Source organism: Cebidichthys violaceus, unplaced genomic scaffold, assembly GCF_023349555.1.
Source record: "Cebidichthys violaceus isolate CVI_PGR_0920_01 unplaced genomic scaffold, fCebVio1.0.p SCAF_8, whole genome shotgun sequence".
NCBI classification, from domain to species: domain Eukaryota; kingdom Metazoa; phylum Chordata; class Actinopteri; order Perciformes; family Stichaeidae; genus Cebidichthys; species Cebidichthys violaceus.
Genome location: NW_027176964.1, coordinates 4,625,512 through 4,637,963, shown reverse-complemented (window position 1 = coordinate 4,637,963; position 12,452 = coordinate 4,625,512). Strand labels below are relative to the sequence as shown.

The following is a 12,452-nucleotide window of genomic DNA, read 5'->3' as shown; positions in this document are numbered from 1 at the left end:
GCTCTAGTCCACATTTTAGTTACATACAATGTAAAACTGTAAAAAAAAAAAAGAAAAAAGGAAGAAGAAATAAAACACTAATAAGAGCTGTAGAGATCAACATTAATTACTATAAGTCAAACTGAAATATATATAGATATATATAAATATATATATATATATATATATATATATATATATATATATATATATAGATAGATATATAGATATATAGATATATAGATATATATATATATATATAAAGTCAGGGTTGTCACATGCCCAGTTAAATAATCAAGGTGATGACTTCTTTTCACCCATATATTAATTTGTCGCCTTCTATTAGAAGTCATTAGACAGTGTGCGGTGGACAGCGTGGTCCAGCCCTGATGTGCCTCTGTGGATATGGTGGTGGAGCATGTGGTGCTGGCTGGTGGTGGGACCATCATCCACCAACGAATCCTCCTCCTCCTCCTCAGCCCTGTACCCCTCCGCCCCGTCCTGAGAATAGCTGTGCTTCATCACCAGGATGCTCCTTCGTCCCGTCGGCGTGGTGTGGTGGGAGAGGCGCGGTGACTGCTGGCCCACCATCGTCGGCGGCAGTGGCGGTGGCGAGAAAGCCCCCCCGTCAGCCGCGATGGTGGCGTCCCTCACGCTCAGGTTGCTGCGGCTGCCGTGGACGCTGCCGTGCACGCTTCCCTGAAAGGAGCCGCAGTGGTGGTCGCGTATGCACTTGGAGGAGGAGCGGCGGAGCTTGTGGAGCTTCTCGTAGTCCTCGGCCATGGCGGCGTCGGTCAGGTCGCCGGACGGGGCGCGACGCAGAGTGCAGAGCTCGTAGTGAGGGGGCTCAAAGCCAGGGTGGAGGAGGGCCGGGTCAAAGTCATCTCTGTGGAAAAGAAGAGACACAGACACACACACACACACACACACACACACACACACACACACACATATATGATGCAGCTAAACACAACTAAATCTGATTTTAAGTGTCTAGAGTCTAGACACTAACAAAATGTATAGTTAGCTCTACAGGCCTGTGATTTGTGCACTCATGCACTTTCTGAACTGCACTCGAAAGGATTTCGATTTTAACAAACCACTTTTTACTGAGTTTAAATGCAGCAGCATCTCATGAAATCTAGCCAAAAAATCTGCTTAAAATAGCTGTAATAGTTGAAATAGCAGGCTCCCAAATTTTTTAAAACATATTTTTATGACTCAAAAATATGTTTCATATCGGCATCAATTCCATTATTTTTTTTACACAATAAGAACTAAATAAATTGGCCCTTTAGTTATTGTTTTATAGGAAATAGTTACGGTGGCACCAGAAGGTTGAGGTCAAGCTTTTGTCTGCAAGTTATCAAAGACGTTTATATACATTTTTAAAGGTGCATTAATGTTGTTTTTGCTATATCGGGAGAGTGGAAAAAGTTCAAATACAACATTGACATAAATGTGACCTAAATTTGTTTGCAAAAAGTTGCCATGATAAGATGAAGCTAAGAACTAAAGAGAACTTACAGAAGAGATTGCCACTACAAGTGGCCCCTTTTACTTTACACGTAATCATTAGCAGTGGTGGAAGTAGTAATCAGATCTCTTACTCTTTACAAGTAAAATTAGTTATACTACAATGTATAAATACTGTTTAAAGTTAAAAGACCTGCATTCAGATTTTACTTCAGTAAAAGTAGTAAAAGTATAGAAATATTAGCATCAAAATATGCTGAAAGTAAAAGTACTCTACGCAGAATGGCTCAGAATAATATACATTATATTATTGGATATTATTATTGATGCGTTTATGTGTTTATCTTTATATACTGCTGTGTTAGCTTAAGCTAACATAATACATAATAAAGTATTAGTTGATTACATATTTCTTTAAAAATCTGAATCTGCAAAGTAACTATGAATGAAAATAAATGTAGTGAAGTAAAAAAGTACATTTCCCACTGAAGTATGGTGGAGTAGAAGTGTAAAGCAGCATAGAATGGAAATAGTCAAGATTATATGTATGCCAAAATTGTTATAAAGTACAGTGCTTGACTAAATGTACTTGCTTATTTTCCACCGCTGACCATATTGTCTCTGTAAATATATGGATTAGTGCAGAATGTTTTTTCCCCCCCATCTTGAGTAGCTTGCCAAAAATATGACATTTTGTATGGAGATTCGCTGTAGGAATGAAATCTCACCTGCGGATGATGTATTTCTTACGTGGTTGTTTGACCTGGATGATGACAGAGATGATGAGCAGGATGACAACCAGGCCACAGGTTACTCCAATGATAGTGATGTTAGTGTTATCCAGCGTGTCCAGGATACTGGCTTTCCTCTTTTCTAGTTAGGGAGATAACACAGACAAGAATAACTCATGTGTTCAGCCGCAGCTGACGTATGGCTGCTTTCCCAGCCTTTGTGTCAGGGTACCTTTGCAGTGATTCTCGTCCCATGGGTAAACACAGTTCTGGATACCATTGCAGACCAGGGTGTGGTTGATGCACATGTTGCTATGGCAAAAGAAAGTTTCCCCTTCACATGGAGCTGAAAGACAAAAGGCAAGAGTCATGCAGCTGTACACACAGACTGAATTATAGCTATATATAGATGATATTCAGTGGTTCAATTTGCTTGTGTACTGTAATGTTATGTAATATTTCATCCTTGTGCAGAAGTGTATATTGCTGTTTACCATTCTGTTAAAGACATTACCACCAAATGGAAGTAGGACATTTTCCAATATTGCTTTTTTTTTTTTTTTAATTTAGCTTGGCCAAGGGGATGCAGCAAGTTAAAAACACACCACACATTGACATTGTCACTTTATAAAGTTGCTTTCACACCAAGCACAGATTTTTGTCTGAAAATTTATAAAAACTGATTTTATGGTTTCCTATGAATGCCTGCACACGTAGAACTTGCTGGGGAAAATCTTTCTTTGATTTCAGCGGATTTCCACATATGTTTGACCATGAAATCCTTTGTTGTAATTAATGTCGTAAAAAAATTTGCAGTCATTTTGGATAATAATTATTCATGTGCTTCTGTTGCACGGAGAGTATGAATTTTAGTAGCAATGGTCTTTAATTTTCTGAATTAATGGACCGTCGGACAAATGGGCTCTCTGCCCAATGGCATTGTTTTTTAGACTATTGGTGTTTTGGAAATGTAAGAACGATTAAAGATCAGTATATAGCTGGAGATCACCTATCAGCTGGGATACAATTAAGATGGTAATGTTGCTGACATGCTAAAGTTATATGTTGGTTCACGGAACGGGGCTAGCCACAAAAGCTAATGTTAGCTTCTTAACATTCTCTGTCTGGATAGGTTTTGGTTGTGTTGAGTGGACAAACAGACAAACCAGAACTGGTGTGTGTATTTGCAGATATGCTGTATTCCCGAACTACATTTTTGCCTTGCACTGGCGAGGAAAGGCTTTTAGTCTCCATCATCTGAGGTAAGTAATAAATAATGGCTTTTTGAAATGCTCCGTTATGTTCAACAGCTAGTCACAAATTGTGTCTGTTCGCCAAAGTTATTTTGCTGAGGCATGGTTGATGACCAGCCTGCAGGCTGTTAAACCAAACAATTAATTATAACAACCAATTCAAAGCAATTCACATTGCATTAGCCATTTGATCCATAGTTATTACAGACTATTGATTAATGCAGCAATATATTTGGAAATTGCTTCAAAATGTAATGAAGGCTTTGATCTTTACATTCTTGATTTAATGTGAATTAAAAAAAAAGTAACTGAAGCTGACTTGATCTGATGAACATCTTTACCTATCAAAACAACTATAACAGTCATTCATTATTTGCGTTGTAAATCGCTAGCCATGCCCCGTGAAAGAATATGGTGCATTTTTTTAAATTGGACCAATACATGTCCTAAATAACCCTTTTCAAGAATATTTTTAATGACATTTTTAATGTTGAAGACAACTATAATATAGAGAAGTAACCGAAATGCCACTGGTGTGCACCTGTAAAAGAGAGCTTACAGATAAATGGAGATTTACTCACGCTCATGGAAAGTTGTAAAGAGGATCCTGAATTTGCTCTTCCTGCTTCCCTCATCTGCCCACAGTCTCACCACGCCCACAGAGGAGACCAGCATGACATCGTTGGCCACTGTGGAGCAGAACTTATTCTTCAGGTGCTCAACCGAGCTGCTGCCGTCGTAGATGGCAACGAAGTTCCGCTTGCACTCATTTGAGTTGTGCATCTCATACTCTAGAAAGCGCATGTAGATCTGTGGGTAAAAAGCAGAAGGCTTTTTAAAGGAGTATTTCACATTTTTTACAACAGCCAATTCACCCTTCGATAAGCCCCGCCCCCCTGCTGCTACAGCCATCAACCTGTCAGAGCTACCATGGAGCCACACTGTCACTAACTGCACTCCCTGAATAAATAATCTCATTTTTGAAAAAGTGATTTCTGAGAGAAGCAGACAGAAGGATCTTACAATATGCGTTTTAAAGATATATCCATGCAGGATGTCAAACTGATTCATCAGCAAAAACAGGATAAATAGATGAAAATAGAAGCTAAAGCCTACAGATTACAGTGTAAAAGTGAACCAAAACATTACCTGGCGATCGAGACAGAGGACAATGAAATTAAGTTCCTGTCAACTTAAAGCCTGGTAGGTCTTTATTTACTGTTATAATCATTATAAGGCTAAAGCAGCATGTGTTGACATTCAGTATACCTTCCGTAGCTAGCGTAGAATAGACGTGCTAACGCTAGTTAATGATGTGCTTAAAGTAGCGTTTGAGAAACGTAAGTTATCTTCCTTCAAGGATCAATGTTTGACTAACTTGACCAACTTTAAATGCACTATACCAGCTTGAAAATAAAGAAAATGTTAAACAGTTGCATGACAATCTACGGAGCAGAGCCGGATTGTTGTCGGACCCTGGTCAGAGCTGGCCGATGCTATGCTATGATTGGCCAGTCTGTGTTTGAGGGGCAAGACTTAACGAAGGGTCAGTTCACCTATACTCACTTGTTAACACAGTGACACCCAAATTATCCCTCATTAATTGTATTGCTCATATGTTATCATTTTAGCAACATTTGAGCAGAAGATTGAAAAATTGTAAGTACATAATATATGATACAGGGAATGCGTTGGAACTACTCATGGACTCATGAGAGGCTGAAAATTGGGGGGAAAATGTTTTTTTGTTATTGTTGTGAGAAGGACAAAATGGCATTTAATTACTTGTTTGAATTCTTTGAAATGAATGTGTTGAAAGTGCTTTTGGTCCAACCTCCCCCTGTCCAACCACTTAAAATCAAATTTAACAAACATTTATGTCACACCACCACCGCATAACAACACCAACAACAGTTTGACATATACAGACCCTTGATCTTGGTGGAGCCTTGATGTACCACCTGCAGTCCACAGCCTCAGTCGGCAGCGCCCGGCCCTCCCCGGCTATCTGGGTAGATTCCACAAAGCCTTCCGGACCGCTCAGCTCAAACTCACAAACTGTGGATAACAACATTTTTGTGTTTATCAATGTGAAATTGTAAAAAATGGTTTGCTCAATATTATCCCTTCAGCAAAAATGAGGACTTAGTCACATAATATAAATGTAGGTCAACATCTGTATGAAGACATATAGCTGTTACTGTTATCCACAGTTAGCAGTATCTGCATTTAACCTGCAGCAGGTCTATTAGGACATTGTAACATAATAACATAAATTAAATACTCACATGGCAGAGCTGGCAGTTCCCCAAGCCCGTTGAACTCCGGATCTAAAAGCAGAACATAATATTTTCACAAACAAATAAATCTTTGGAACATTTACTCAAGTCTCTCCACAATCAGGGGGTCACATGAAAATGAAACAATTTCAAACTCGTACTCGACATACAGTATATGGAACATAAAATGCTTCTCACATTGTTATTGATAAGGGTGAGAACCAAATGTGATCTCTTTATATTGATTTGAACCTGGATGTTATTTAAAACTGCTAATTTCTCAAAATATGTGAACCTTCGCTGAAGTATTCGAAATGCGTGCATGCAATATTCACCGCAATACATTTAGTCTGAGAATAGAGAAAAATAATCCAGTGCCCGAAAAATACCACAGAATGAAAATGATAATATTAAAGACATATTGCAAAACAAAATCACAGCTGGTCAAGGCTTACACATAATCTATGTACCAGTGCATTCCCCCTGCTCTCATTTAAACTCCCCAGATGCCCTTCATCAAAAAAAGAAAAACACACACTATTTATTTTCTCTGTCTCACAGCATGCGACAGGGAAGAGAAATTGTGCTCTAAACCTTTGTGCTGATGAATCTACTTGCGAGGTGGATTATAAATCCTGATATACCGGTTTAGTTCGGGACGGATTAGGCCCCACCAGCAGTGGCAACCTGGTGATAAAAATATCACTTCTTTTTTGTTTTCTAAATTCTCCTGAAGACACTTAGTTTGACATTGGGTGAGGGGACACTTCAAAGAAACTCAATTAAATACCAAATAATACACCATATACAATTGACACCCAATCAAATACAAGAAAGTAAATGTGCTTTAAAGAACACAGCGTGGAATGGAGAGTGAGTTTATTTGTTTATTTTAAAACAATAATTTCCCACATCTTCAATTTGTATCATTAGTAATGCAACACATTGGTCAGTAGCTGTGATATAAAAGAGCAGTTGATGGACTCCAATCGGAAAAAAGGACTCTTATTAATCCTTTCATGTTTCTTAGCCCTGCCTCTGCTTCAGCCTTGTCCACATTATTCACAATCATTCCTAAATATAAGTGTGTGAGCGCAACAATGCCACTCCCACAGGCTTTATACCCTGTAAGATATAGGATGGTTGATCCGTTCTAAATATCTTAAAATGATTCAGCTTGATGAAGGTGTGTGGTACAAACATATATATTATTGACTATTGGATGTTTAATTTTCTAGAGGATGCAAATAACAACAAACTTACAAACCTATGACTAGGTTATATATTTAGGTTCTGCTAAATTACAAGCGCACACACAGATGTGAGCATAAACTGGACATGCAATAACAATAGGAGTCTCTGCTAAGTTAATGCACTTATTGTAAGTCACTTTGGATAAAAGCGTCTGCTAAATGACTGTAATGTAATGTAATGTAATGCTAAAGTGTAAGTAATGATAGCATTCAGTAGTTGTTGCACAATGTGTTTAAAATGTCCAAACTAGCCAACATTAGACATTAAAAGCATTTAGCTTATTATTCATTATTATTATTATTAATATATTTTTTTAATATTATATTAATATTATATATTTATATTAATATATAAATGTTCCGTCAAAAAAAGAGAAAGAATCTGTGGCTGTCACAAGACTGTATTAAGCCCATCCAATCATTTGATCCGGCTCGAATCAAATGATTGAATGAGTTAGGGTTAGGGTTACCTGCCAGTCGAAAAGAGTTGGCAATGCCAGGTTTTTTCCCTTGGATAATTGTTAATGTCCAAGCATTTCTCCAAAAATGTAAATGCTTAAGTATGCTGAGTAAATTGTTAACACTGGAAGGTAAGATGCCCTGTAGAAATTTGTGAAGCAAAAAAAAAAATGGTGTCTGATATTTGCAGAAACATTGCACTGAGCCCACTACAGGCAAACAACATAAGCCCCCCCCCCCCCCCCCCAGCAACTTAAAATGTGTGGGATGGACTCACAGGACTCTAGTCTAAAACTGGAGCATCCCTTGTGGAATTAAATGATAATATACAGAGGGTCAATCATGTTTAGAAGAAAGAAAGAAAGAAACACGGTTGGATGGCTGGATGGATGCAGATTAATCTTTGCCCCCGTCAGTGTAGGTGGCCTATAAAATCTGCTGCTAATGAAGCCTCTGCCTTGGACTCTCTTAAGCTGCTACTGCGGCTCAGCGCTGACAAGCTGTATTCCCCTGAAGACAAGCTTTCATTAACTTGTGTGTGTGTGTGTGTGTGTGTGTGTGTGACTGAGGGAACCAGTGCCCGTGTGTGTATGTGCGTGTATTCGCATACATGCTCCCCTCCTCTCCTCTTCGTCAGCTGCAGCTGCTGTGTCTGCACTACAAATGAAAATGAGAGTACGTTTCCAGCAGCGTGCCACCAGAGCAATATCAAAGTTACAATATGTAACTTTTTTTGATATCATATGCAATTGTGTGTCAACGTGTGTTTTAATTAGAATACAAGACCCGACCGAAAGGGGGCGAAGACAGAAAGGAGAGGGACTGTGTAAAAGAGGCAGCCAGTTTTGGCAATGCAGCATTCAACAATGTGAAACTCACTGCATGGTGGTGAATTGGGAGAGAGCACCAAGGACAGGAGTTGAAGGGCTTAGAGTCGTAGTAATACTCCAAGATCAACCCTGCCAGCCAGCCAGAGTGGCAGCTGGTATGATACGAGATCAACAATATAGCAGAAATGCTAAATTACGCACAAAACGACATGTGACGTTAGCGCGACAAAGGGTAGGTCGGGGTGGATGGATTAATCAACAAAACATCTGCCAACGCTGTCTTTTTAAAAGCATGACCACAGTCATTACCCACCTTTACCAAGCGATTAGTACCCGTGACAACTTAACTATTCAATACTTTTATTTCACATAGAACTACCCAAAAATTCAACACTTTGGAAAAAGTTTTTATTTTGACACACTGACTTGGTTCCATATTTTTTTTCAGCGATTCAAATTTATAATAAGATCAAATAAATAAATTAACTATTTGTTGTTCATTCATTATTGTTCATTCTCTAAATAAATTAATTAAATGGGACATATCATGAGAAACTCAGTGCTTATTGGGTATCAGGAGAGCCTACAACCCTCAAACTGTGAAAGAAAGGCAACCCAGACAGTTTTTTGTGTGTGCTGCCTCGATCAGAAAACGTGTGATTCAACAAGCCAATCAGATTTGGCTTCTATGTCACATGTCGGCTCACTAGAATACTGTCCCCTATCTTAGTGTCTCCACACACACCATGAGAACTACCTTTGCTAAGGTGCACCATTTTTTTCTCGCTAGCCAATCAGTGCAGAATGGGCTTTTTCAGGGGGGCGACTTAAAGAGACAGGAGCTAAAACAGAGCAGGTGTACAGGTATATTTAGTCAGACAGTATGAAAAACATGTTATGTATCTGTTATGTTATGTTTTTTTTACATTAAAGCATGCAAATATGTTCTAGTGGAAACCAGAATTACAAGTATGAACCTGAAAACAAGCACGATATGTCCCCTTAAGTGACAATGAAATGGCAGGTCAGATTATCTATACCTACTGGAATTTGTATGCAAATTTTGTCAAATGAGGACAGACTCTGGATGGATTACAGATTATGATTTTGAAAAAAAACCTTTTCAGATTAAATATTACGTTCCTCCATAAATTAGATTTTGTGACCACAGAAGAAATTGGATACACTATTTTCCTTTACGCTTGAATTAAAACCGCTTTGGCAAAGGTTAGAGGTCACAACAAACCTTTAGTTCTTCTTAGTAGAAGTAGTTTGGTTAAGAAGAAGAAGAAAATATACGTTATTAATCCTGCAAGGGCAAATTTTTCACAGGCCCAAATTCCAACGTGCACAGAAAGGACCTATGCATGCATTAGTTATGTAGAGATTTGAGTTACAAGCTAAAGCGACTCTGTGGCAAATGTCTTCACACACAGAGCAACACAAGCTTTCATTTTTGGCTGTTTTTGTGTCCTTCTGATGAATGTAACTTCAATATTCGCTCTCCCTCCAGGTCTGTTTTGGTCTCCACCAACTACTCAGGGAAATATCTGTCTCTTTAGCAGCTTAATGCGCCGCTACCTTCACTATCTAGTTTCTCACTTTGCCTGTCTGTAATACTGGGCAGGAAGTGTACTGTGGATTTATCAGAGCTTTTCTTTTATAAACATCAAGTTTAGGAGTGACTAAAACTGTAAAGTTGCGGATTGTGAAAACAAAACAATGAGCTGAAAGATGCTAAAACACTACAGCTGCAGAGCCAGGTGATAGTTTGGTTCATCACTACAAGAAAACCCTTAAACATAGTCATGTTATCCATAGTTAATATAAAAATACTGATTAATGCAGCTTAAAGGCCATGTTCAAGACGACATTAACACTGTCTAAAAATACGTTGCTCCATCATTCATTTCAATGACACCACTGCGATGAATGAGCACAGGTGCCAACACAGATGTCTCCAACAGACATGGGCACATTCAACAAACTTTTCCCGCAATGGCAACCTGTAATTTTATACAGTATAAGCACGCATTACTGGTAGATTAATTTGTACGCCTACCGTTTACCCTATTGTCCATCACTCACCTTGCGTGAAGTTGTACCGGGCAGAGAAACCGATGGCCTCCAGTTCACCATCAGCCACAAATTTGATATAAAGGTACCTCCCACTGGAGCGGACGTATGCTGGGCTTTCCTGCCCGCAGAAGCGACCGAGGATGGGAGAGAAACCAAATGGCCCATCACGGACCTCAATGTGGTCGAACTTACACTCCCAGGACGGCTCGATGGAATACTTGTCATCGAAGAACAAGTCAATGCACTGTCGGGGAGAGGCTTCAGCAAGGGGAGTAGAGAGGTTGAGGACATGGTGAGATTAAAATCAGCAGGGAGTAGACAGTGAGTAGAGGCTAGAAATGACAAGTGAGAAAGCCTCACCTTCTATGATGTAGACACATTCCCTCTCAGGAGGGTATTTCTCAGGGTAGTTGGGAGAGGTGAAATACCCCCCCTCAGGCTCCTTCACCCAGGCCCCACACTGCCCTGCTGGTGTCACACCCGAGTTGTTCTTCACTGCTGGAAAAGCACCGGACAACAGGCAGATGAAAGTGTCCAGCACAACACCAGCTGTACAGCTCTTTGTATTTGTCGTTTCTTGGATTGGTTTTTGCACACTTTAATATTATATATTTTTTTATTGTGTACAGTTTAAATAAGTGGGTTTTTAATCAAACTCCTGTTCTTGTTAGCGTCACAAAGCTAAGTTAGCTTCCCTTTTTTAAATTGTGGGAATCTATATACCAAGGAAAAAGGCACAATCAAAAACCGGGAAGCTAAATTCCATGTTTAGCAAACTGGTGATAAAATATTTCTGTTATTGGATACGTGTTAACGATGAACTTAGGGTTTGATCTGATTTGATGTGTTAATATTGCTTTTTGTGAGATGATATTTACTCACACTGATTATTTTCATATTTGATTACCCCCCCCCCCCCCCCCCCATTAATCTTTTAGTTGTGTTGTCTATAGAAAAAAGTAAAAAGTGAAATAATGCTAATCATATTCGGATATTCTATTCTGAACCACATTCCAGTCATATTTTTTTTCTCCACAAAGTAAAAATGAGAAATATTTTTAAAAAGTAGGCTACTCCATAACAGTTGTTTAGCACTGTTCTGTACTGATGTGCTATAACCGAGTCTTAGAACAGTTAATAATGAAGAATGAGCAGTGACTCCGGATGCGATGATTTACCTTGCGCTTTTATTTTGGTAGCAGAGGCACCTGACAGCTCAGGTGAGATGAGGCTTGCTGCTAAAGCTGGGAGAAGAGAAGATAATTGAAAATTAAGATATATTTTTTTGTATTTGTCAGAAATCTGCTTAAACTTCTTCTTCTAAGAACCTACGACATACGATAATACATCAGGAAGCACGTACACCATAAAAACAGGATTATAAACAAATGCTTAAAATTATTATTTTCCTTAGGCAAGGAAGTTAACATGTCTACAATTTGCCTACATTATGAAACATTATGAAATAGGATCCAAAGCTGTAAACTCACCGATGGGCAGCAGAAGTTTGTGCACCATTTCTGTTCCCTGAGGATGAGGAGCTCAGTCACAAATATTGCCATTAAATAGTTTCAATCAAATGTCTCTTCCTTGGGGAAAAGTGTCCATCAGTCCCTCACAACATGCGCCACAGAGAGTTCGACATTCCCATCTCTCTCTCTCTCTCTCTCTCTCTCTCTCTCTCTCTCTCTCTCTCTCTCTCTCTCTCTCTCTCTCTCTCTCTCTCTCTTACTGACTCCCCGGAAGCTCAAAGGATTACTCTACAAACCTTCGCAATTTTTGCCCCACCTTTAGGCTGCATTAATCCTCTCAGAAGATATACGGTCCCGTTCAAACTGGGCCGAGGCTGTTTCTACGGCGCTGCTGCGCTCCGTGACGCGCATCCAACGGCTTTACAACTTTATCCAGATGTTTCACGGAGCAACAGCTGGTTGTTTTCGGGGCTATAAAAGATGACAGAAGATGCGCTGCATTGAAGCAGCGACCAGGTAAACCTGCTTCATTTGTTTTTTCTATTTCCAAACACTGAAGTTTGACTTCTCTTGAACCATTTTGTCCAGAGTTAAACTGGCAAGCAGTCACGAAAAACACCGTTTAAACTCCACGTGTTCAC

General features: G+C 39.3%; 1 protein-coding gene across 1 annotated transcript; it reads right to left on the bottom strand.

Moving 5' to 3' along the window:
- Positions 1–265: 265 nt before the first annotated feature.
- LOC137892894 (neuropilin and tolloid-like protein 1) lies at positions 266–11,857 on the bottom strand. The gene is made up of 10 exons (XM_068738309.1): positions 11,830–11,857; positions 11,518–11,583; positions 10,700–10,834; positions 10,349–10,597; positions 5,728–5,769; positions 5,370–5,497; positions 4,021–4,249; positions 2,419–2,532; positions 2,184–2,328; positions 266–865 (listed from the first exon to the last, which is right to left on the bottom strand). The coding sequence occupies exons 1-10, from the start codon at positions 11,855–11,857 to the stop codon at positions 322–324; spliced, it is 1,680 nt and encodes a 559-aa protein (XP_068594410.1). The 3' UTR covers positions 266–321.
- Positions 11,858–12,452: the final 595 nt, after the last annotated feature.